The sequence below is a fragment of the Etheostoma spectabile genome, chromosome 11 (assembly GCF_008692095.1).
Source record: "Etheostoma spectabile isolate EspeVRDwgs_2016 chromosome 11, UIUC_Espe_1.0, whole genome shotgun sequence".
NCBI lineage: Eukaryota > Metazoa > Chordata > Actinopteri > Perciformes > Percidae > Etheostoma > Etheostoma spectabile.
In genome coordinates, this window is record NC_045743.1 from 7,029,516 (window position 1) to 7,052,962 (window position 23,447).

The window sequence follows — 23,447 nt, forward strand, 5'->3', positions numbered from 1 at the left end:
GCGTGCTCAGAAAAAGCTTTATATGCGTGTGGGGGAAGGGGACACTTGTCATAGCCTGGCATTCAGAAGAAATCATGTTCCAGACAAAATCCCAGTGCTAGTTATTGTTAGTGGCCCAAAGCCCTACACCCTGACCCAGATGTGCATGCACGTGTAAATGTTCTACTTGAAATACCAAAATAACACAGGCATTTACAGCCCTTACTGACAACCCAGCACACCTGCCTGTAATTCATATTAGAAATATTATCGCCACTTGGAAGGAACTTCCAACAGTATGTGTGCAATACATTTTTAATTGACTTCAATTTTTGCTACCGTCATAATATTCTTCTGAGCTCACTTTCATTTGTTGCCAAGGGCACCCATAGGAGATTAGCCGTGCCTATTTATACCTTGGTGAAGATGTGTTAACTGAAAGCATACTTTTTTTTTTTTTTTTTTTTTTTTTTTTTTTTTTTTTAAATGTCTCAGTTTGACAGTCACAGACGCTTGTAGTTATTCACTTTTTTTTAGAAGTCCACACTTTTTTTTTGTATTGCAAAGTGTGACTCTTTGTGTAGTTTTTCAGTGGTTTATGATTTCAAAGTTTCCAAGACGTGTGTTAGACATTAGCATTGTGAAATTGCTTAGGACAAGAGATTCTGATTTCAACAAAACAATGAAAATCTGTAGCTTCTAACATTGTGTTGTAGGGACTTTGTTTCTGTTTATGAGCTTTTGGGGTGCATTCACTGCATCTTAAATCCGTTGAAGTAATGAATGCTATTTAAAGACATCTTGCGGGACTAAAGAAACTCAAGTGGAAGCTGTTTTGGTCAATTTAATGACATGGAAATATTTTTTTCCGCTTATATCTGATCTGTCGGCCTTTTTCACACCCACAGCGCCTCTTTCGACTCAACAGTACGTCTGTGGGATGTTGAGCGGGGAGTTTGTATTCACACGCTGACCAAGCACCAGGAACCTGTCTACAGCGTGGCCTTCAGCCCCGATGGCAAGCACCTGGCTAGTGGCTCCTTCGATAAGTGTGTCCACATTTGGAACACCATGGTAAGCATCTGATTTATACTGTCCTGAACAGCAGAGGAGAAGACTCATTATGATTGCTAAATCTCGATGCAGTTGATCATTAATTTGTTTTAACTCTGTTTAAGACCGGAGCATTGGTGCACAGCTACAGGGGTACTGGCGGTATTTTCGAGGTGTGCTGGAACAGCACTGGGGACAAAGTTGGTGCTAGTGCTTCAGACGGCTCGGTAAGCCAAGACCATTGTGATGGTGTAGTAGTAATTTTAAAATATTTGCATCTCCTTTTCTTTATTTGCTTTTTTTGGTGTGGTGCCTACAAATAACATTGGATGAAAGAACTCATTACTAGTACTTTGAGAATAATACTTTGAATGTTGCTTGAAATGTATTAGTAATGCTACCTTATTCTTTACCTTGTAGGTATGTGTTCTTGATCTCCGAAAATAGCTGACTTGAGACGTTGATGATGAATCCTGGAATGTGCAGCAAATTGCCTTCTTCTGACAGCAGCAAAACACACACTCATTGCTCAAGAAGAGCTGTAAGGTGGAGCGAAACAAAACCCCTCACAGGAGCCAACACCAACTGACTTCAGTGCACCTTACTGTTTGACGTGTTTTTTATAAAACGCCTATTGGAAACATAATGGAAGCTGTTTAAGAGATCCCCAAGAATGGACTGAATCCAACTCCCTGGGTGCATCCATGTTGTAAAAGATTTCTAATGAGAAAGTGCCGGGAACCCTCCGGGCCACTGGTCCAGCTGTTATTGGGTTATAAGGGTTGGAAAAAAAAGAGGAAATTTTTTAAAGGGGAAAGTGTTTTTTTAGAGGTGTGAAAGGCAACCCCATTATGAAAAAAAGGGTTTTGGGTTTTTTTTGAATTCCCCCTGGGGGAAAAAGGTTTCGTTAGGCCCAAAAAAACCCAAATGGGGCCTTGATAAAAGAAACAATACGGGAAACAGGTATTGTCTGTTTGGGCAGGGTGTTTAAATTTTCTTCCCAGGGAAATAGTTTGTTTCAAGAGTACTTCTTTTTTTTTTCCCCCCCCAGATGGCCCTTTTTAAAAATTTAAAAAAATTTAAGTGCCCTACAAGGCGTTTTTTACTCCTGTTTAACATCAGGTCAACAAAAGGAAAGCCTGCCAAGAACAGTCCTAACCTCCTAAAATGACCTACCCAATTCACTCGAGGTTTGATAATGTCATTTTATGGTCAAGATGTGAAAAGTGTGGTTTACAAAGACTTTTCCCTTTTTGGATGTAAATTTCAGAATGTAAAGATATGTAAATTAGATTAATACACAGACTTATATACTGTGTATATATGTTTATATACAGTACACTTTATTGCCATCCTGTAGGGGCTCATTAATGGCTAGCGCTGTCAAACTTTTTCTGATAAAACTTGGGCAAACCCCCCCTTTTTAAAAGAAGGCATGTGTTAATGCTTCTTTTTAAAGCCCTTTTTTAATGGGCAAATCGTAAACCAATGCCTTGAGTTGATTATTTTTCAGTGAAACCCCAAATGGCGTTGACACAGTAGTTAAACAAAATTTTCTTTCCCTATTTATCCCTGGGAAACCATGGGAAAAAATGGAAACACCCCCATTACCGGGTTCCCCCGGGAATTATCTGGTCAACAATATGGGAGAGAACAGTCATCACAGTCTCCTGCCTGGCTTCTGCCAAAACGTTGCATTGTATGTGGAACAGGACATCACAGAATCAATGTTAAAAGTTCAAGGCCCGACCTGGCAGGGAAAAACATTAAAAGCTTATTTGCTTAGCATGGTTTCTCTTTGGCCCCTTTCCCCCGATCAACGTTTCAAAAGGTGGAGGTCAAGGGAAAAAACCAGGGTTGCTTAAAAAAAAAAAAAGCTATGGGGGTCCCTTTTAAGTCCCGCCGGGGCCAAAAGCCCCTGTTTTGGGCTGAGCTCTTCAGTGTGCTGTGATGTCCCCCAAAAGCTTCCGGGGAAACTCTTGAAAAAGGGGGGCAGTATCTTCAAACTAACTTGCCACTACTTTGATTTGGGCCCTTTTTTCTGGGGCCCTTTTTTGTCAACCTTTTGCTTGGGAGCAAAAATGAAGGCACTTTTTGTTAAAGGTGGGTACAGCAAAGAAAATTTTTTCGGGGGAAAATTTAAGGGGGCCCCGCCTTTTTTTTCCTTATTTTTAATGTCACCAAATTTGGGGTTGTAGGTGGGTTTATTTTTTTTTCTTACTTTTTTTTTTGCGAGAGCTTTTGTCGGTCAACCCGAGAATTTGGGGGTTTTGGGGGGTTTGGGGGCCCTTCTTGGCATGCTTAGGAGCCCGGTAAGGGAAATATTCTGTAGGGCTAAATCTCTCTCTCTCCCCCTGGTCCGGGGTGCAGTCTCTTTTCCCAAAGAAAAAATTTAAAAAGTCTTTCAGGTCTCAAAAACATCTATTTTTTATCAGAAACCATGGGCCTGGTCTCTTGATTTTGTTTTTCTTGTTTGGGTATTTGTGCCTCGTAGAAAAACCCAAAGTCAACAAACCTTCAAAATTTTTTTGGTTTAATATAGTTAAAAAATAGTGTGTCCCAAAATAAAAGGGACCTAGAAACAGAATTTAAAAAAAACCAAATTTGCTTTTACTTGTTGTGCATTTGGAACTTAATGCGAGTCAGAGAATTTTTCCCTCAAGCATTAAGGCATTTAAAAGGTCACAATTATTAACCCAAAAAATGTTGTTTGTTTGGACTGATGGCTATAAGAGACAGTGAAGTAGAGTTGAACTCTTCGCTGCGTATTTTTGGGGGGGGTTTGAATGTTACATGTACGTTCTGCAAAGAATTTTAAAATTAGAAGGTAAAAGGCTTTGAATCAAAAGACTTTTTTTGTTTTCCAATAAAGAAACTCATGACTAGTTAATATCTGGGGGAAATCTCAGTGGGATAATAGAGGCTAAAATGAGACTAAAAAAAAAAAAAAACTAACTAAAAGAACAATATAACACAGGAAAAGTAGAGGGAGGTGGGTTCTTGATCACCCCCAGCTAGTGCCTCACAGAGTTCTAAGGTTCCCCATCAGGTCTATTCCTCTAGTTTGTGCTCGTGGAAATGTGGTTTAATTACTAGGTCGAACCTAGCAAGACAAAAAGGGGAGATTCTGGGTGGAACCAAAGCACCCTTAAAAGCTTGTAAAATGCTCACCATGAGATTTGATCTTTTTTGATAACCCCCATCCAATGGCAAAGCATTTATTTTAAAAATGTATTTTGGGAATTTTAATGCATATCTTGCAAATGCAGTCTTTAATGTGGAAATTGTTAATGTATTGCATCTTAGAATTGGGGTTGGCTATTTAAATGAATGAAAAACATAAATCCTTTAAAAGATTAACTTTATTTCTGAAGACTTGTCATTTCAGAGACACTGAATGGTGACACGAAAACATTGAATAGCCTTTGTACATGTGCACAAAAAATGGTATAAAATGCTTTACAAAATCATCCCAAAATACATTAAATAGTATCTTACAGGCTTTTTTTTACAGCAGACATTTTTTACATGTCATAGTAGGAAAAGTGCGGGTGTTACTGATACGTCTCTGTTGTATTCATGTGTTGCAGTGAGCCAGCATTCACAATACCAGGACCCTGAAACTGAAGCAGCTAAATGGAATTCAGCCATTATTTAACAATTTACACCCGTAGCTGTCTTCCCTGCCTGTGACATGAAAAAGGCCTCACATCAATCAGTGTTACTAGAATGAGAGTATAAATATTGATATTTTTATCCAGTAAACGCACATCAGTGTTCAATCTACACTCAGTTGCTAGTTTATTAGGTACACCAGGCTAAATCTAAAGTAGTCTTATACACTCCTACCTTTATAGGTCATAGTGTTGGCTGTTCCCCACATTTATATCAATGAGGGTAAACTCACCTCTCAGTATTATAAAATACAATTCAACAGCACAAACTTCAGCCTTTATCCTATAAAGTTAATTTCTTACAGCTTCAACAAACTGATTATAACTTTTATGAAGTTGTATTACAGGGCTCCTAACTGTATTAGGTTTGGCTAGGCATGCCCAAAACATGGCAAACTGAGTCTATTTTACCTGCTTCATCTTAAAATTCAACCGATTTGCCAATGCTCTCTGCATGTCATTTTATGCATGTCAATAATGACACCTGAAGCTCTGTTTGATAACTTGGCATAACAGCACCTATGAGAAGGTCAGAATTTGCACTTAATACGTTGCACATTAAAAAAAGCATGCCCTGCCACGGTGGAACAAACCAATGCAAAAAGTGTAGCATAACCTGTTTTTGTCAGTTAATTATTAACAGAAAATGTAATTTTATGCTACCATAATAATCAGTACACCCAAGATCAAAATAGACAATTCTGCAGGGTGTTTCTAACACTACATGCTTCATTAGTGCATCCATTAGGAATATGAAAAAATATATAAAAAAAGCAAACAAACTACAAATGGGTCAAAACAGTGTTCATTTTCAATTGTGACCCAGGAGACGAGTGTCCTAGTCAATGTCTCCAGAGCTTTGGCATTGAATTTAATTTAATTACCATGGAGCAGATTCCTCAGTGGAGGATATGCCATGATGATGTCATCCAAAGAAAATACATATTGCATATTAAGAGGAGGCAATCCAGCAATCAGGAGACACCATGCGCCACACAGGATGCTGATGCGTTAGAGCTTTACCAGCCCTGATATACAGGTGAGTTGTTACTGTCTGATACTGCCCAATTACCTTCTGATAAGACGCTGATGGCGTCCGAGTGGTGCTGTCCGTTGCTCATCATGTTCTTCTTGGCTTCCTGGACATGACTCTGGTAGAGCAGAGTCGCACCCACTGTGGTATGGCCTGCTGCGTTAGGCACTGAAGTAGAAGCTGAGTCCCAGGCCAGCTCTCTGCTCCGCTGCAGTCTGAAGTCAACATCGAACCCGGTCCAGCCGTGAAAGGCCAGGGTGTTGAGGAAAGCTTGCATGGGGTTCAGTATACCCTGAAATGCAGAAGAATCGAAGGTGTTGGACACTGATAAAACTGTTCTTTGTTCTGTCTTAATGTTTTCAACCCACCATGATAAACCACGTGATGAGGGAAGCATTTCTGATATTCCTGAAACCGTTGTCATTGATGTCTGTCTGCATCTCCAGGTAGAAGAGGAGGCTCTCATTGATGATGTTGGGAACCCAGCTAAAACACCAATATGTCTCATTAGTTTTTAACAAGTCCCTCTCAATAAGACTTTAAAATTTGACTAATTTTTAACAAAAAAACAACAACATTATTTTCATTGAATGAATATGCAGCTGATATCCTAACACAGGTTGATTAGTTTCCCCTCGATTGAGGTCTAGCACATTGGAGTGGGTTGCCTCTGCACATTAGACAGGCCTCTTTTCTTTGGCTTTTAACACCAGGTAGAGTGTTGATCTTATGTGTATATTTGCATATTTTTACCATATGCTGGCAGTGCATTATAGTTATTTTTTCTATTTACTTTATTTTATTTTTATTTTATTGCTTTCATCTTTATATTTGGGACCTCATCTTTTTATTGTGCTTTTATTGTATTATCTATTTATTATGTATTATCTTTTTTGTGCAGCACTTTGGAAACCTTGTGTTTCGTAAAATTGTGCTATATAAATAAAGTGGATTGGCCTTGTGAGAGTCACATTACTACGATTAATGAGAGTTACACAACAGCAAGATGGCTCCATTATAAATGATCTTGGTAATACTTATACAAATCATAAGCAATGCTTAACCAATGTTAGTGGTGGCCAAATGAAGCTTCTTGACCCATTTTCTTAATTTTCTGAGCTCACTAGATGGCCCTTCTGTTCAAAGAAAAAGGTTAAATGAATGGCCATTCACTGTGTTTTCAACCCTTTGTTGAAGAGAGAGCCCCATCTAGTGGGCTCAGAAAAACAAATGGTTCACAAAGCTTCATTTGGCCGTCACTAACCAATGCATGACTTATGATGGTTTAAAAGATTAGTGCATATGATTTTGGGGGAGCTATTGGCACAAATGGAATATAATATTCATAATAAAGTTTTTATTCATTTATAATCACCTGAAACTAAGACTCGATTTGTGTTCATTAGTTTAGAATGAGCCCTTCATATCTAAATATGGAGCGAGTTCTTTTCCTTGAAGTTCGCCATGTTGCACTGCCAGGATTCTAACGCACTGTTGTGTTTGGGTTTTCATGTTTTTACGTTACTTGAAGCCCACCGTAGGTTCTACTACATGCATGGAAAGGGATGAGGGGAGAAGTATTCAGTTGGTTTCAATCTGCAACCTTACCGCTAGATGCCTTATGCTAAGCTAAGCTAACCGTCTGCTGACTGATACCACTCTTAAATCTGTATGATAATCTGTATATATAATATATATAAATGTCTATAATAATATATGAAGCTACAATCTCATCTAACTCTTGGCAAGAAAGCAAATAAGGGTAGTATCCAACTATCCCGTTTATAAAGAATGGTAACATACCAAATAAAGAACACCAGCATTATTTTAAAGAAGCGTATTTTTATCTCATTGGCCAGCCGTCTCTCATTTTCGGTGTAGATTCCTTGTCGTCCTTTTAGCAAAGATGTCACTAAATCGGAAGGATGAGAGAGGTGGATATTTAAGTCCCCGTGAATGTGGAAGAATGCATTTGACATACAGATATTTGAGAGCAAAGAAGTGACCTGCAGATACGGTCCGATTGAAGAAGACGGGATTGGCTACGAGGACGAGCAGCATCGGTGCGTATGTGGTGACATAGTGGGGGATGGCATGCTGGAGTCCTTGCTCACAACTGCAACAAAATAATGAAATTAGCATTGGGAATCGCAGCTATATAGTGCTAAACAGAGGTACTGTCATCATTGACAAGTTATCCACGGTCTTTTCTGATAGTCTCAAGCTCTTGCAGGAGAAAAAGACAGGGACCAATGCTGACAGAAGGTGCTTGACAGTGCATTGAAAGAAACAACAAAGCGTCTTACTCAGAGATGGAGGGGTAATAGAGCATGGCCACTCCTTCAACACACAACAGCACAGCCAGGCCCCACGTAATCATGTGGTAGAGGATAATGGTGCTGATGTGGAAAGAAACAAGTCATGAGACTGAGATCACAACACATGCTGCAGCTCTGTATCTTGAGGATACTGTTAGCCCATTGAAACACAAGGAGTGTGGTAAGAACAAAAATCTGACTGTTAACAAAATTCAAACCACGGTTTGCAAATGGAGTCATGAGACAAAAAAGAAGCATTACATCTATAGTACAAAGTGAACATAAGAGGAAGATGTTTCACACGTTGTGCTTGTTGTAAATGACATATTCTCAGCTCAGTTCGAAGCTTCCTGCTTTGTTATGTATCTATACAAGTAGAGGATGAGGTGATAATGAATTTTAAATGGATGACTACCTGATTCCTGCAGATGTTTTAACCACCAGGAAGACGTCAACAGCATAACAAAACGTCCACCAAAAAGAAGCGCTGAAAAACAACTGGATCCACATCTGTAACACATAAATTGAATACTTACTATACAGGTCACAGTTCTGATCATTCAGACAATAACAAGCGTGAGTAATTGTGCCTCGCTTTTGGGGTTAATCTGTTATCTGTAACGTTGTTTTATGGTTAGCTTTGCACATGCTTTTTAAGCATGCGTGAAACCCTAATCTTCCAGGATCACACATGATTTATAATAACAGAATTAGTTTTTCCAATATAGTCCACTTCCTGTCATCTGCCAAGCATAAAGCTGTACTTAAACAATATCTATGGTGCATTTGCTCGCATAAAGGCTAAGTTCAAACTGTCTTATTGTTGAGGTTGGGGGTGGCAGTAGCTGGTTCAAGTCCCCGTATGAACCGAAGTACGGTGTGTGGACTGGTAGCTGGAGAGGTGCCAGTTTACCTCCGGGCACTGCCAAGATGCGCAAGCTCCCCCCCCCCACTGCTCAGGCCTGTCCAGCAGTCGCAGCCCCCTCACTCTGACATCTGTCCATTTTTGAGCCTGTGTGTGTATTTCAGACCTGTGTGTAGTGTGTTCTAACAACAGAGTGAACACAAATTGTAATCTCCTCACCGGGGATCAATAAAAAGTATAACTTTAATTACATTAAAAATGAAACGTAATAAGGTAATGTTTTGTCAAAGAGCATAGTACGTACTGCACTGCCAACACAGAAGACCTCTGGCCAGGATTCTGTGCTGTTGGCCACTGAGACGCGGTCAATGATGTTGGGCAGGCCCAGCCAAAAAGATGACCTTACAATGATACCTGGAGGAAGAAAACAACACGTGATCTCTAATTGTTCACTGTTAAGCAAATTAGACAAATCCTGCTTTGACGAAGAAAGTGGAACAAACAAAGAGAGCAAAACAAATGAACAGGGGATGTTGAATTGGTCTGGTTTTAATTAACAATAAAAACATCATTACATTCTGTATTATAAACTGTGCTAAATAATTAGATTCTGTCATGGGAGCCCTTTTAATAGCAGCTTTATGTCATGGAAATATGAACCACCTCCAGGTGTGTTTTAAAAGGGAGTTTCCATTTCCTACATGAGACTTCACTGTGGAGTGGAACAACGGGAGCTCTCCCAGAATCTTAATGTGATGCAGACTACACCCTGTTGTGTATTTCTTTTTAAAATGTGTCTGGGGTGTGCTTCAAGCTGTTAGTTTGCTGTTGTGGATGAATCTCGCTGGGCACTGAGTACACACACACATATATATATGTATATATATATATATATATATATATTTATTTATATATATATGACTTCATCTGCCTTCTCTTTCACCAAGAGCAGAGGTAAAGTGATGAATGACCAGCTCAAGGTTCCCAGTGGTTCTGATGCAGTGCAACAATCTGAAAATAATCCATGCCTTTTGTGTGTTATTAAATATGTAACAATTGGTTGCTTTAACAACAATGCTGCATACAAATCAACAGAAAAAAAGGTTTGCAGTGGTCAGGAGTCATTCATTACTCACATGTGAGGATCATGATTCATGATTTTGTTTCAATGAGCTGCTTCAGACTTTTAAAGGGACGGTTTACCCCAAAATCTAAAATACATATATTTCCCCTTACATGTAAAGCTATTTATTAATCTAAAGGGTTTTGGTGTTTGGAGTTGCACAGTGTGTGAGATCTCGGCCGTAGGGATGCCTTCTCTCCAGTATAATGAAACAAAATGTCACTCAGCTTGTGGTGCTCAAAGCAGTAGCTGGGCTGTAACTGTAGCTAACCGATGATGCTAGCTCACCTGAGCTAGCTAGCGCTACATCTCAGCCAAGGAAGGCAGCCTCTTGTCCATAAGTACGCTTCTTTCTACACGGGGACATGGTTGGTGGGTATGGTTTGGTAGAAAGAAACTACTTCCTACATGAAAGTGCTCACAATCAGGTCTGTGGATTATCTTTTATTAATGATTTCACGTGACAAATAAATACATTGATTAATTGAATTGAAGTTCTGGAAAGAGACATTGCAGTTGAGTTTTTTTAATGTTTTGTTTTGATATTTTGAGCACCGCAAGGTGAGTGCCACCCAGTTCCTTTATACTGGAGAGAAGGCAGCCGTCTCTATGGCAGATATCTCCAAAACTGGGCAACTCACACCAAAGCAGTCTAGATTGCTAAATTGCACTACAGGTAAGACGCAAAATATGTATTTTTTTGATTTGGGGCTGAACTGTCCCTTTAAACTTAATCAGGTCTCTTGAGCTCAGATTTGCATTTGATCAGTTTTGAAGTTTCCAGCTAAAAAAAGAGTCAACATTTGTATTATTGACTTGTATTAACATGTTGTATGACTCAAGGTGTTGCAAAAGCTCAAATGTGGAGAGATTCAAAGTTAATACCATGGTTCATAGCTATAAAAAAGTTGTTTGTGTTCTTTCCGTTTGCATAAGCAGGTCAGATGGGCAAAATGTGGTGCATTTAAAGGGTTAAAAACAACATATTTGCGTGCATAACTTGATCCAGCAAGCAACACCGCGTAGTAAAAAAAAACTTTTCTCTCTTTTCTCTCAGCTGTGATAAACATTCGGCCTGCACCAGTAGTTAGTTTTTGTTTTTTTTTACCTGTGCATCCCAGTATGTCACATATACTGATGATGAACAATATCCGTGAGGAGGACGCGGGCCTTGGCAGCGGGTACTGTCCGAGTCTTCTGTATCCCTTGCGTTTTGGCAGAATTTGTAAAACAGCAAAGATGAGACTCAGAGTCGCGCTTCCAAGACCTAAAGCCCCGAACAAGACGGGCTGGAAGGTGACCACAAACTCTGTCGCTGCGTCCCGGTTCGGGCAGCAGAAAGTCTCCAGCCGGGGGGAAGCCATTACGCACTGGGGGAGAGAGTTGGAGAGAGAAATAAAGAAGCGGGCTGCGGTATAAGGAGAAAAAGAAAAAGACAAAAAAGGAGAGGAAATGATTGGGTAAATGAGCCGACTCTGAGAAATCACGGGGTTGAATCATCATGTGCTTCTATTTAATCCCTGCAGTTGTAGTTTAACTGTGCCACAATGCAAGAAGCCGACAAAGGACTGTTGTGTGATTTAGGTCGGAAGTGAGGTGGTTCAGCAAGCTACTGTATATTTTAATTAGTTAATTTAAGCAGAGTATGTTGCAGTAGATACTTGGCCTCTTCAGTATCCTTGATAAAAATACACTCAAATAAAATTCTAATAGGACATTTTAATTTCATATACTTGATTCTACCCCTGAGGAAAAAATCATTAAGCTACATACAGGTCTATATAATAACTTTAATATTTAATATACAGAATATAATCTGGATTTTTTATCATAGCAAAACGATCAATCAATCATTACATAATAACGCTTACTTTGTTGCTAGGATTGGTTGTGCATCAGAAAACAGAAACACAAAGCACTAAAATTTGGAATTTAGATCGTGATTGGGTAAATGTGGTTGGCTAAAGGCCACCCATCCGTCCTATTTTCCTCACTGTGTGCGGTTGCAATCTGGGATACCATAACATAAATGTATGTTGAGCCTTTTGGAGGTGATGTGGGCCAAACTCTGTGAAACATCTGCAATGGGAGACCAGCTTGATAACCCTGCCTGTCCTCTATATCGACCACTTGTGCTATTTGTGGCTCATGTTTTTTGTGATAACAGAAACGGACTTCTGTATAGTTTTCCACATGGATTACAGTATAAAAGAGCCTGTGTTATGCTTTGATAAGACTGTTAGACTGACTCTTAAGTTTTAATCCAGAAAGCATGCATAGTATGTTGTATCAGTCTTATAAAATGATTGATTTGCACATGAACACAAAATCCAAACAATGTCCTGTATTCTCTTTGTTTAGACAGTTATGACATGTCAGACCTGTGCAACAAAAGTAAATGCTTTGTGAATAAAGAGAAATGAAAAGCTTGCAAATAAATGGGTCCCATCACCAGATTCTTGATGACAAGGCCCTTACAAAGGTTAGCTGAGACTTGCACCAGGATCAAGAGCCTGTATTTGATATAATTTCCATTCTAATATGTATGCAGCATACGTTCATCCCGTCCAGATACAGGAGAGGTCATGGCAGCTGTTGGAGCTGCTTGCTTGAACAGAGATCTGAGAAAACGGATGGACATTTGAAGCAGATTTATTTGGGAAACAAAGCATCAAGGGCTTTCATTATTCAGTACTACAGAGAGGGCATTCATTGAGTTTGTACAATGGCATTCTAATCCATACGCACCTTCTCTGACAAGGCACAAAGTCAATTGTACGTCAAATTTGTAGCCTGCTGCCAGGGATTATCAACTCCCTGAGGAATACAGTTAATATCTGCTTGTCTGCTCTCTGTTGCTGCCCTCTGCTGGTCGGCATACAATGTGATTGTAGTGCCCAAAACACAACATATAATGATGTTGCCCTGCATTTGGTAATAGCTGTGTGTGGAAAGACATAGCTACTACCATTACATATTGCTGTAGTACTGTATATTTATAAAACACATAAAGCACTACCACTAGGCCAGATCAGTAAGCACAGGAGTAAGTTTCATAACAAAACTGGCGGAATTGGATTTTTTCACTAAAACTGCACAGGGTATCATAAACACACAACTACCCACCCTTGAAGACATTTACAGGGCTATAGTTGCATCGGGCCAAAAGCATCACGCAGGACCTCTCCCACCCAGCCAATCACCTTTTCACCCTGCTGCCCTCTGAGAAGCGATACAGGTCCATGAAGGCCCGCACATCCAGACTTATGAACACTAACAAATAACGGTGCAACAGCAGTCTTTCTGCAAATACAAATGTGCAATATCTGATTTTTATTATTGTTATTACTATATTTATTGTTTTTTTTTATTCTGTGTCTTTTGCCTTTATGGGTACTGTCAGTTTATTTGTGTACTACTGAGGGTGAGTTGCAGAATTATTTCAATGGACAGCTGCTGTCCAATGACAATTACACTTTTTATATTCTATTCTTTTTCATTATCAAGATACAGAAGTTGTGTGCTACAATGTAAGGGAAGTCATAGGTCAGGTTAGTTTATCACCAGAGCTGCTAGGGGTTCAGTGTTTTACTACACTTTTTTATTTTTTCTCAAAGCAAGCAATACTATTCATTTCTTTAAGATCACTTTTGACTACATGGAACTAAAACAACTTTTATTTTTGGGACATTTTCTTTCACTGTTATCTAAACAAAATGTCATTGCCATCACAAAATGAAAATAAACCATGTTCATTTAGAATTAAATGACAATGAATAAAACTAAGTAAGAAATCTCATGTACCTGTAAAAAGCAATTAAAGATCCCCTCCAGACACGTTCTAAGACAGATCAAAATACTTTGCTTGGAAATATAATATGTTCATTATGTTAGATAAATATTAGATTAAAAATACTTATACATATAGTGTCTAAATAAATAAAAATATAAAAGTATTTACTATATAAATTAAAATTTGATCACAAAAAAATACTTATACATTATTTAAATAACTGTATTTGTTCTGCTTCTTTGAAACGTCCAGAAACCATGAACATACACATATTTAGTCTTTCAAAAGTTGAACTGTTAGACACAAGACACAATGCCGTTGTCTGAAAAGAGGTTTCAAGTTTCCACATCACACTGAAGTCACAAAATCATCAAAATCAAACTCCGATATTTAAGGTGAGCAAAGAGAAACATTCCCTCTTTACACTGATGAATGTGAAAACAGCCGTCTGGTGTCAAGCTCTGCACAAACATCATCCACAGGGAAGGTCAAACAGGTAAAGTAACAATGTGCAAAACACATTTTGGACTTCAAATGTCTGGAAATAAAACTGTGACATCTGTGCAGTGGCAGAAACATCATTGCTGAGACACATTAAAAAAAAGTTAAAAGCTGCTTTTATCTAACAATTTAATGTAGAGCAACTGCTAACATTTTTCAATGAAAGTCAAGCCAAGGACAAAAAGTTGAAACACCTAAAAGGAGTTTAAAAAGTGATGCTGTGTTATCCTAAATCAGACACAGAAGAAGAAAATATATATATATATTTTCTATATATATACATAATATATATGGAAAATATATATAAAGAAATATAAACATAAACAAATGATAACAGTATCTATAAATGTAGGAACTCATTATGACCAATAGTACTTTAGATCGGAGCAGAACTTTATCCATGCAGGTTTTATTCCTTTCCGTCAGCTTTACTCATCCTCACCCAACTCCACACCGCCCAGCTTCTGCTGGAGAGGATGGGTGTGGCTGTACAGTGTCAAATTACACTCAAATTATAAACCTGCCTAACAGGGCCCACTCTCACTCCCTCTGCACCTTCATTGGTTGAGAACCAACCGCTTTATTTAACCAGCCTGTTTCCTGTAGGCAACTTCTTTGTCAAAGAGGAAATGACATCATAGCATAAAAACACTGAAAACAGATGGGGACCAAATCTCTTTTTGACCTGGAGCAACACACGGTACAGTCTCTGTTACAGAAACCTATGAGGCGAAACAATCTGGCCATAAAACAGCTTTTGGAACAGAGCTGTGAACTATGTCTGCTGGAGACAAAGAGACTCCGCGAGACACCACAGGTCAAAGTGGAACTGCTGTTTTTTTCTCCAACCCTCTGATGAGTGGTGAGTAGCAACAGGCAGCATATGCTGACACTGCAGCTGGGGTGTATTTACTGCCTTGCACAACCCATTTCACCATGTCATTTTAATGCATATTTGTGTTATTTGAAAGGACGACACTGGGTGAATTGTGGTTGACTTTTTAATGTGCACACCTAGATTTTGAATGTGACTGGTCCCCGATTCACAATGCTGCCTTTAATGGACATGTCCTTGCTCTGCAGAGACTCATTGATCAGGTAAAGTGTAATGGGATTTAGTAGGTTACAGTATACTGCATGAAGAGCTCATCATAACATGCATCCATTAGGAGAAGTTTTATTTAGAATATTGATTCTTGATGATGTCTTAAGGAGCAGACTTTGAACTCGTATGTCATTGTGTTATGAATAGTTTATTTTGGAGCAAAACTCCTAAAGTGCATCTACACTATTCCAGTTAATCTATTGTGTGTTGTGCTTCATTCACAGGGTACATGTGTAAATCTGAACACTCTGAACCAGGTCTCTCCTCTCCATGGAGCATGTTTACAAGGCCACATGGCTTGCGCCAAGCTTCTGGTGGAAAATGGGGCAAATGTCAGTAAGGCATCATTATCTGGTTGGGATTTATTTTTTTGGGGGGGGAATATATAACTAAACCCAAGATGATCCTAGAGAAAAACTATGTTTTGTGTCTTTCTTTCAAAGATACTCCTAAATCTCTAGTTAGGAGGCAACCAATCAACTATTGCTGGGTTTAACTTGTTTTGGTGCATATTAGTAAGATATTAACCCAACACACAGACAAAGAACATGCAGAAACATCCATGCATGCACATTAACAAAAACAAATCTGAAGATACAAAGTCTGACTTGTTACTCCGCCACAGTGCACTACGTGTCTGATAGCAAATCCACAGTAAATATTGTATAAATATAATCAGTGGAGGGTTTGTTTGTGACATTAATGCTTCAACTCATTACTGCTTCTGTTTTGTTAAATTATTATCACTTTACAGGTACTTGCAAAAAAAAAAAAAAAAAAGATTTGTGTCAAAAATATATTTACCCATGTCAGGTAAACAGTTCGACGGTGGATGGACAAACGCCCCTGTCAGAAGCTTGCTCCCGGGGCCATGTGACCTGTGTGTCACTGCTCCTTCAACAAGGAGCGACTCCCCGGGGGACCAGCCACACCAGCTCTCCAATCCACAGGGCTGTAGCCAAAGGTTAGAGGTCACATTCCACTGCATATGCACAGACAATCTAGGCTGAACCCGCTTTGTCCATCCCTACAAAATGCACTAAGAGTGCCAAAACATCAGAGAAGATGTGAGAAATGTATCAAAAGACGGTGTTGTGTTAAGCTGCAAAGTAAAATGATTGCACATTTTCCCCCAGGATGCCATGCACAAGCACACGCAGATTTTCAAAGCACGTCCTTTGAAGTACTTTACATTGTGATGATTGTGATAACTCTGTCTAGGTCACACAGAGTGCATTGAGCCTCTTGTCCAGCACGGAGCAGATGTGGATCAGTATATTGACCAATCAGGTTTCCCTCTCCACGTTGCCTGCTCTAATCAGCATCTGAGTTCTGTGTGGAAACTGCTTCAACTTGGTAAGAATGTCTTTAACTTTAAACCTCTCTGAATGGGTTTAAGTTAACGAGGAGACTATTAATTGTATTAATATTGGACTTTTATAACAGTTTGTTCATAAGAAGTCTAACGTGAATACACATCTTACCCATACCTATATAACATAATACCACATGACATATTTGCTTATTAGATGTAATAACAATGTTTTATCCTAATTTCTGTATTGTAAAACCTTCATCAAAGCTCAGTTTATGTCATAGGGAGGAGTTACCAAGTTTTAACATGGTCAGAAGAAAAGTAAATTCAAATGAAAACAACTGGTTAATATTGCAGATATTATTAACACATATACAGTAGTGAAGTCTGCAAAAAAAATAAAAAAAATGTGTATGCATAAAGTAAAGCCAGTGACAACAAACACATGGCCTAAATAACATTGCTACTACCCCAAACCACGACAACTTGTTTCCAGTGATAGAACTATCTATCTCATATAAGTACTCAGATAATTTACTCAAGTAAAAACAAAATACCACGGTGTGAAAATACTCTGTTACAAGTCAAGGTTCTGCTTTCAAAATTGTATAGTAAAAGTAAAAGAATAAAAACAATATCATCAGCAAAATTTAAAGCACCAGATGTAATGTACTAATTGTGCACAATGGCTCCTTTTATTGTAGTGTGGCCCTTCTTCTATCTATAGTATTATTATATTTTATATAGTTATAGTATTAGTTCTTTATTGTTAATGCAATGATGTGAAAGCAGTAGTTTAATATTGAGCTATTTAGCTCATAATAGTTGATACTATATTATAAACTGTTGGGTGATTTAATTTATACAAAAGCACAGGAATGTAACTAAGTACATTTACTGAAGTACAAATTTGTACTTTACTTGAGTATTTCTATTTACTGCTACTAGAGACTATTGAGTGGCATCAAAATACTAAAGTAAAGCACAGGTATCTCATAATTATACTTGAATACAGCGCTTGTGGAAATTTACTTAGCATTTCACAGGACTCTACTTGTATAAGATGCATGCTATGTTTTACTTAAAGTACACACCACACACACACACACACACACACACACACACACACACATACAAACACACACACACACACACACACACACACACACACACACACACACACACACACACACACACACACACATATAGTCTTGCTAGAAAATGGCCCAAACATTTTTTATGTAAGCATTAAAGAAGATAAAGGTTGCTCTGCCATAGGAGAAGAAAAGCTTAAACTGAACTGTCAGAGAGTTATGTACAGTATTATGATGACATCATACCTCACTGGTCTCTGCTCTCCTTCAGGTGCCAGTGTAAACAGTAGTGTGTCTGGTGACTCGCCGCTGCACATTGCTGCCCGTCTGTCCAGTCCTGAGATGGTGTCAGTCCTGCTTGAACACGGGGCCGATCGCTCACTCAGGAACTCCGAGGGCAAACAGCCACTGGACCTCGCACCTTCCAACAGCCCGGTGGAGAGGATGTTGAGACAAGCAGGAGGTATTCAATCCTAAACTAACCAGGTACTCTGACGGCCTTTACATTAGGCTGGTGCCCTAAGCAAAGCAGTAGCTAATAATCAAAACATCTCTCTATCACGGCTCCTGCTGCTCTGCCCTGACGCCTGCCCAGGAGTGTCTCCTCTAATGCAGCTGTGCCGGCTGTACATCAGGAAAACTCTGGGCAAGCAGAGACTGGGTGGGATTCCCAACCTTCACCTTCCCACAAAAGTGAGACATTATCTTCTCTACCAATCAGACCCAGGGGGAGATCTGATGCACTAAATAACAGTGTTTGATTCTGAGCCCTTAACTTTTAGGTCAGTAGGGGGTGCAGTTGCATAATCTTGCAGTCAGAAGATTACATCATAGCTCATGGTCATGGTAGTAGTTAACTTTATTTCTCCTTTCTGTTATAGACCTTTGTAAGCAAACTCAAATTCTCAAGCTCAATCCGGATTTTTATGTGAATTTTTCCTTTTGGGATTTTTTTTATCATCAAGTGTTCATAAACATGAAATAAATACACATTTAAAATGAGACTATAGACTCATAAGGTCTAATGAATGTTGCATTACTATTGTTAAATAAGGTTTAATAAACTGAAACAATATTCTTTAGATTACACAAGCCTCCACATTCAGCTAATATTGTATTTTATGTTATTTGAAACTAAAATTTCTGTTTTTGATGCTGCTGTATTGATTTTTCATTTAGACGTAGATTGAATTTCCTCGTACTGGAAATAGTTTAGTGTTTTTAGTCCTTGCAGGGTACATAGCAACATTTTTTTTAACAGAAAAAAAAAGAACAAATCCGAACACATCAATAGAGAGATTGGATTTCACAAATATAGGTTTTGTGCTGCAGTAAATAATAAAAACGAGAACAATCTGTCCATTATTTTAAATCAAAGATATTACATATCGTAGGTGCCTCCCTCTGGATGGATGGCTGCTATGTTTACTAATAATTTCAAGCATGGTCATGCAAACTAGTTACTGAGTCAGCATCCAGTGCTCACAAACCAGAGGTTTGAGTTAGTAAAAAAACCCTCTCTCTTTCATTTCCCTCTTTCTTAGGTTAAGAATTTCTGTTGTCTTTGAATGTGTTGCTTTTGATTGTAAAGCAATAATGAAAGATTGTTAAACACAAATATAAAATCATTATACAGTTGTACATACAGTGCTATTTAAGGCATGCACTGTATAATTTGCCTACAGATATTTAATATGAGATATATAAATGTACCAGTTAATGTACAAGCATGCGCACTGTCAAAAAACAGGATTGTCACTCCCAACAAAGAATGTAATAGGTTTGTGGTTGTGAACAGGATGTGTAAAGATATTATGCAAATGATTCTGTGAAATATAAGCTGTTTTCACAAAGTGTATTTTTTTTTTTTTTTTTAAGATTGTTTTTTGGGGCATTTCCCTTTTATTAAAATGACAGGGGACAGACATGAAAGGTGGAGAGAGATGGGGGGTGACACACAGAAAAGGGCCGCTGCTTAAAACCAGGCCGCTGCAGGACTTAGCCAATGTGGGGCGAACACTCTCACTGGGTATACTAGAAGCTGCCCCCCCCCTCCAAAGAGTATTTTTGAAAGAAAAAGAAGACAGTACAAAGATCAAGCAAACAATAAACACCTATACATTACGTGAACACAATGTATACAGCGACAAAACACACCATATATACAGTTGTGTTCGAAATAATAGCAGTGCCTTTAGAAAAATGAGTAAATGTCAAAATTCTTCAAAGAAATTGTACTTTAATGAACACAGATACATTGGGGACACAGTACATTCTATTCCAAAGCAAAACAATTGCGCAAAGTCATCAAAACTTAAATAATAATAATAATATTTCAAATAAAGTAAGAAATGGCATGTTCAAAAGAATAGCAGTGTTGCCATCTTTCCTTGGAAACTCAAAAATGTACTGTACAAACAAAGAAATTCTTGATAAGTGAACCTAGCTGAGTATCCTAAACTAATATTTTGTCGCAAAACCACGGTTTCCGATGACTGCTTCACATCTGTGGTGCATGGAGTCAACCAACTTCTGGCATCGTTCCACAGGTATTGCAGCCCAGGATAATTGCACTGTATTCCACAATTCCTCAGCGTTTCTTGGTTTTGCCTCATGCACTGCACTTTTTATGTCAGCCCACAAGTTTTCAATGGGATTAAGGTCCGGGGATTGTGCTGGCCACTCCATCAGTTGAATCTTGTTCATCTGGAACCATGCTTTTGCTCGCTTGCTGGTGTGTTTGGGGTCATTATCCTGTTGAAAGGTCCACCTCAACGGCATTTCCTCCTCAGCATATGGCAGCATGACCTCTTCCAGGATCCTGATGTACTGGAACTGATCCATGATCCCTTGTATGCGGTGAATCGGACCAACACCATAGTATGAAAACACATCCCCATATCATGATGCTTGCACCACCATGCTTAATGGTCTTCAGTGAGTACTGTGGCTTGAATTCTGTGTTTGCAGGGCGTCTGACATACTGCCTGTGACCCTTAGACCCAAAAGAACAATCTTGCTTTCATCTGTCCACAAGATATTATGCCATTTCTTTTCAGGCCAGTCAATGTGCTCTTTGGCAAATTGTAAACGCTTCTGCACATGTCTTTTTCTCAGCAGTGGGACTTTGCGGGGGCTTCTTGCTGGAAGGTTAACCTCAATAAGACGTCTTCTGATTGTCACAGTACTCACTGTCAACTGAAGGTCTTGCTTGATCCTCTTGGATCCCATCATTGGCTGAGTCTTCGCCAGTTTGGCTATTCTTCTGTCCATTCGAGGGGTTGTCTTTCTTTTTCTTCCTCGTTTTTCAGTTTTTTGCTCCCATTTCAGGGCATTTGAGATCATTTTAGCTGAACAGCCAATGATTTTCTGCACCTCTTTGTATGTTTTCCCTTCTTAATCAATTTTTTTATTAGGAAACGCTCATCTTCAGAACAGTGTCTTGAACGACCCATTTTCATTGTTTTTTCAGGAGAAATGCACAGCCAGCATGCCAGTTGTCTTGATCCTTAAATACGGATCACCTGTTAACACCCTTTTTTCCCAGAATACCCTCCTAATTGATGCCCTCTCTAATTGAACTCACCACTGCTATTTTTTTGAACACACCCTTTTCAGTTAATCATTCAATTTCACAGAATCCACAGTATGCATGGCTGTCCTGTTGGGTTTGTTGGTTTTCTATACCTTTATTTTACCCCCCAGAAACTTATCTGGGGTATAGAGTTTGAAATGTTAATAAAACCAGTGATTTTCTTGCTGCTGTTGAGGCACTGCTATTATTTCGAACACAACTGTAAAAAAGTAAGCATTCATTGTATGAATGAATAAGTTATGATCCAGTTACACCACATTCCTTAAAGTTGAGTGAATCCACAGGTACACATTCCTACATCAAACATAATAAACATTTGCAAAACTCCATTTCTCACGAACACGGGGATGAGCATTGGTGCGAGGCATTTATTAGCTTCTAATTTGCTTGTGGTGCAATATTACGTATTATTATTACCTGAATGGGAGTGCGGGCACTGCAACAAAGATAAAACCGTGATCTATCCAATGTACTATTCTGATTAATTCAGATGATACTATCCAACTTCTCCTACTTCTTTCCATTGACCAAATCTAGTATTTAAGATGTGCTGTCCGATTTCTTCATGGTAATCATCTATTGGCTGCCTGAAGCAGGAGCATGTAACACAAAGGAAAGCAGATCTATCGGTTCTTCTTGATTCTCTCAACAGTTTTGTACCCATAACTTACATAAATATTGAGTGTGAGTGAGCGGCTTCATTGGTGATGTTTAAAAGCACCTAGCAGCCCGTCAGCGGTCACCATCCTTGGGCTATCTGACCTCTGGCCTGTGCGTTTGTCTGTGCATGCAGCCAATCAGTGGGGCTGACAGACCCCACAAGGAGGAAGAGCAGAAAACTTGTTTAGGATATATTGAAATGGCAAGGAAAATAGTGAAGATGGAGAATAAACCTTTTTAATATGGTATGTTCTTACTGAGTAAAGACCATACCATTTGTGTGTTACTATAGTTATGAGAGCTGAGTAATGCTCAGCACCACTGTATTATAGGCATTGATGTATGGTCATTTATAGAGATGAAAGGGCATTGTAGTTCAGCAACATGAACATCTGAACATCCTCTCCGTGGTGCTAAAAGCAACAGATGCTCAACACCCACACTCTCCTTGTTAAATGCAGCACTCATTGACTTTCCATCTACCCCCTGTCCCAATTCGCTACTTGAACGTAATCACCGTCCCCCTCAAACATTGCATGAGTGCCTGGGGCCAGCCGCACATTGAAGCGGTTTTGATTTAACTGGTGTTTAATGTTAAATCAATACCGTGGGGGAGCTTCTGAAGCTACTGGAAAAGACTTATGGAATCCACTGTAAGCAATCACTGACAAATAGGCAATCAGGTGAGAAAGGTCTATCTAGGAAACTGCATCACATGACTGCTCAAATAATTTTCCACTTCAGTCATTGTTGCTTCACTGATGTTCGTGTTGTTTGGCTCTGTGCAGTGCAGCGTAGTGTATCTGATCGACTTCAGACCGAGTTCAGTCAGGTACTGCTTGGCACTCAGATGCACTTAAAATCTGTCCACCTATGTGTGATACCAAAGCTTTTACTTTTATTCTCTGGAGGCAAACACACCATTAACCCCCATGTTTCTTTTTTTTAGTGCATAGGCACTTACTACCCAAATAGTGCAAAACGCATTTCTTACTGAGAGATGAAGTGAATTACTTTATGCAAGTTTTACATTCAGTGCACATGCTCACTTAAAACCAATTCCTTCAACAAACAACTATTAATGGGGAGGTTTTATAAGAACAACCATATGAAGGGTTGTCACTAACATATAAATGAGTTACAGAACAAGGAATGCAATGTAATCTTAAGGGAATAAACATTTTACAGCTCCCCAAAACAGCCCAGTGTTTATAATCTACGCAGGATTAGTTCACCCATTACTGCATGAGCCATTCTAAATCATCCCTCGCATGCATGCAGCCACCACCTACTGCAAACAATCTGCAAATGTTGATGCCAGACAGCACATCTAATAACC

The 23,447-nt window shown here is 39.0% G+C and overlaps 3 protein-coding genes across 6 annotated transcripts in view; 2 read left to right on the top strand and 1 right to left on the bottom strand.

Moving 5' to 3' along the window:
- tbl1x (transducin beta like 1 X-linked) overlaps nucleotides 1-2,741 on the top strand; it is a 29,092-nt gene extending 26,351 nt beyond the window's left edge. For all 4 annotated transcript variants that reach the window (XM_032529580.1, XM_032529577.1, XM_032529578.1 and 1 more), the window contains exons 13-15: nucleotides 888-1,053; nucleotides 1,158-1,259; nucleotides 1,453-2,741. In XM_032529580.1, the coding sequence (XP_032385471.1) occupies nucleotides 888-1,053; nucleotides 1,158-1,259; nucleotides 1,453-1,479 (295 nt within the window). In that variant the 3' untranslated portion in view covers nucleotides 1,480-2,741. The remainder of the gene's footprint in view (nucleotides 1-887; nucleotides 1,054-1,157; nucleotides 1,260-1,452) is intronic.
- A 1,635-nt stretch (nucleotides 2,742-4,376) lies between these two features.
- Nucleotides 4,377-11,598, bottom strand: gpr143 (G protein-coupled receptor 143). Its single transcript, XM_032529590.1, has 8 exons — nucleotides 11,154-11,598; nucleotides 9,227-9,336; nucleotides 8,473-8,567; nucleotides 8,046-8,138; nucleotides 7,746-7,855; nucleotides 7,543-7,651; nucleotides 6,108-6,225; nucleotides 4,377-6,031 (listed from the first exon to the last, which is right to left on the bottom strand). Exons 1-8 carry the CDS (start codon nucleotides 11,407-11,409, stop codon nucleotides 5,726-5,728), a joined length of 1,197 nt encoding a protein of 398 aa, XP_032385481.1. The 5' UTR covers nucleotides 11,410-11,598; the 3' UTR covers nucleotides 4,377-5,725.
- Nucleotides 11,599-14,748: 3,150 nt separating this feature from the next.
- Nucleotides 14,749-19,199, top strand: LOC116697945 (ankyrin repeat and SOCS box protein 9). Its single transcript, XM_032529592.1, has 7 exons — nucleotides 14,749-15,201; nucleotides 15,358-15,437; nucleotides 15,669-15,776; nucleotides 16,258-16,408; nucleotides 16,666-16,800; nucleotides 18,125-18,316; nucleotides 18,449-19,199. Exons 1-7 carry the CDS (start codon nucleotides 15,117-15,119, stop codon nucleotides 18,598-18,600), a joined length of 903 nt encoding a protein of 300 aa, XP_032385483.1. The 5' UTR covers nucleotides 14,749-15,116; the 3' UTR covers nucleotides 18,601-19,199.
- Nucleotides 19,200-23,447: the final 4,248 nt, after the last annotated feature.

What these genes read in the sequence shown, in the direction of transcription:
- gpr143 (XM_032529590.1), bottom strand. Translation starts at nt 11,409, where the DNA reads ATGGCTTCCCCCCGGCTGGAGACTTTCTGCTGCCCGAACCGGGACGCA. An exon ending in ATGCTGGTGTTCTTTATTTG is followed by an intron (nt 6,226 to 7,542) that starts GTATGTTACCAT and finishes TTGGTGTTTTAG; the next exon opens with CTGGGTTCCCAACATCATCA. An exon ending in TCATCACGTGGTTTATCATG is followed by an intron (nt 6,032 to 6,107) that starts GTGGGTTGAAAA and finishes TCTGCATTTCAG; the next exon opens with GGTATACTGAACCCCATGCA.
- LOC116697945 (XM_032529592.1), top strand. Translation starts at nt 15,117, where the DNA reads ATGTCTGCTGGAGACAAAGAGACTCCGCGAGACACCACAGGTCAAAGT. An exon ending in TGGTGGAAAATGGGGCAAAT is followed by an intron (nt 15,777 to 16,257) that starts GTCAGTAAGGCA and finishes TACCCATGTCAG; the next exon opens with GTAAACAGTTCGACGGTGGA. An exon ending in CCACAGGGCTGTAGCCAAAG is followed by an intron (nt 16,409 to 16,665) that starts GTTAGAGGTCAC and finishes AACTCTGTCTAG; the next exon opens with GTCACACAGAGTGCATTGAG.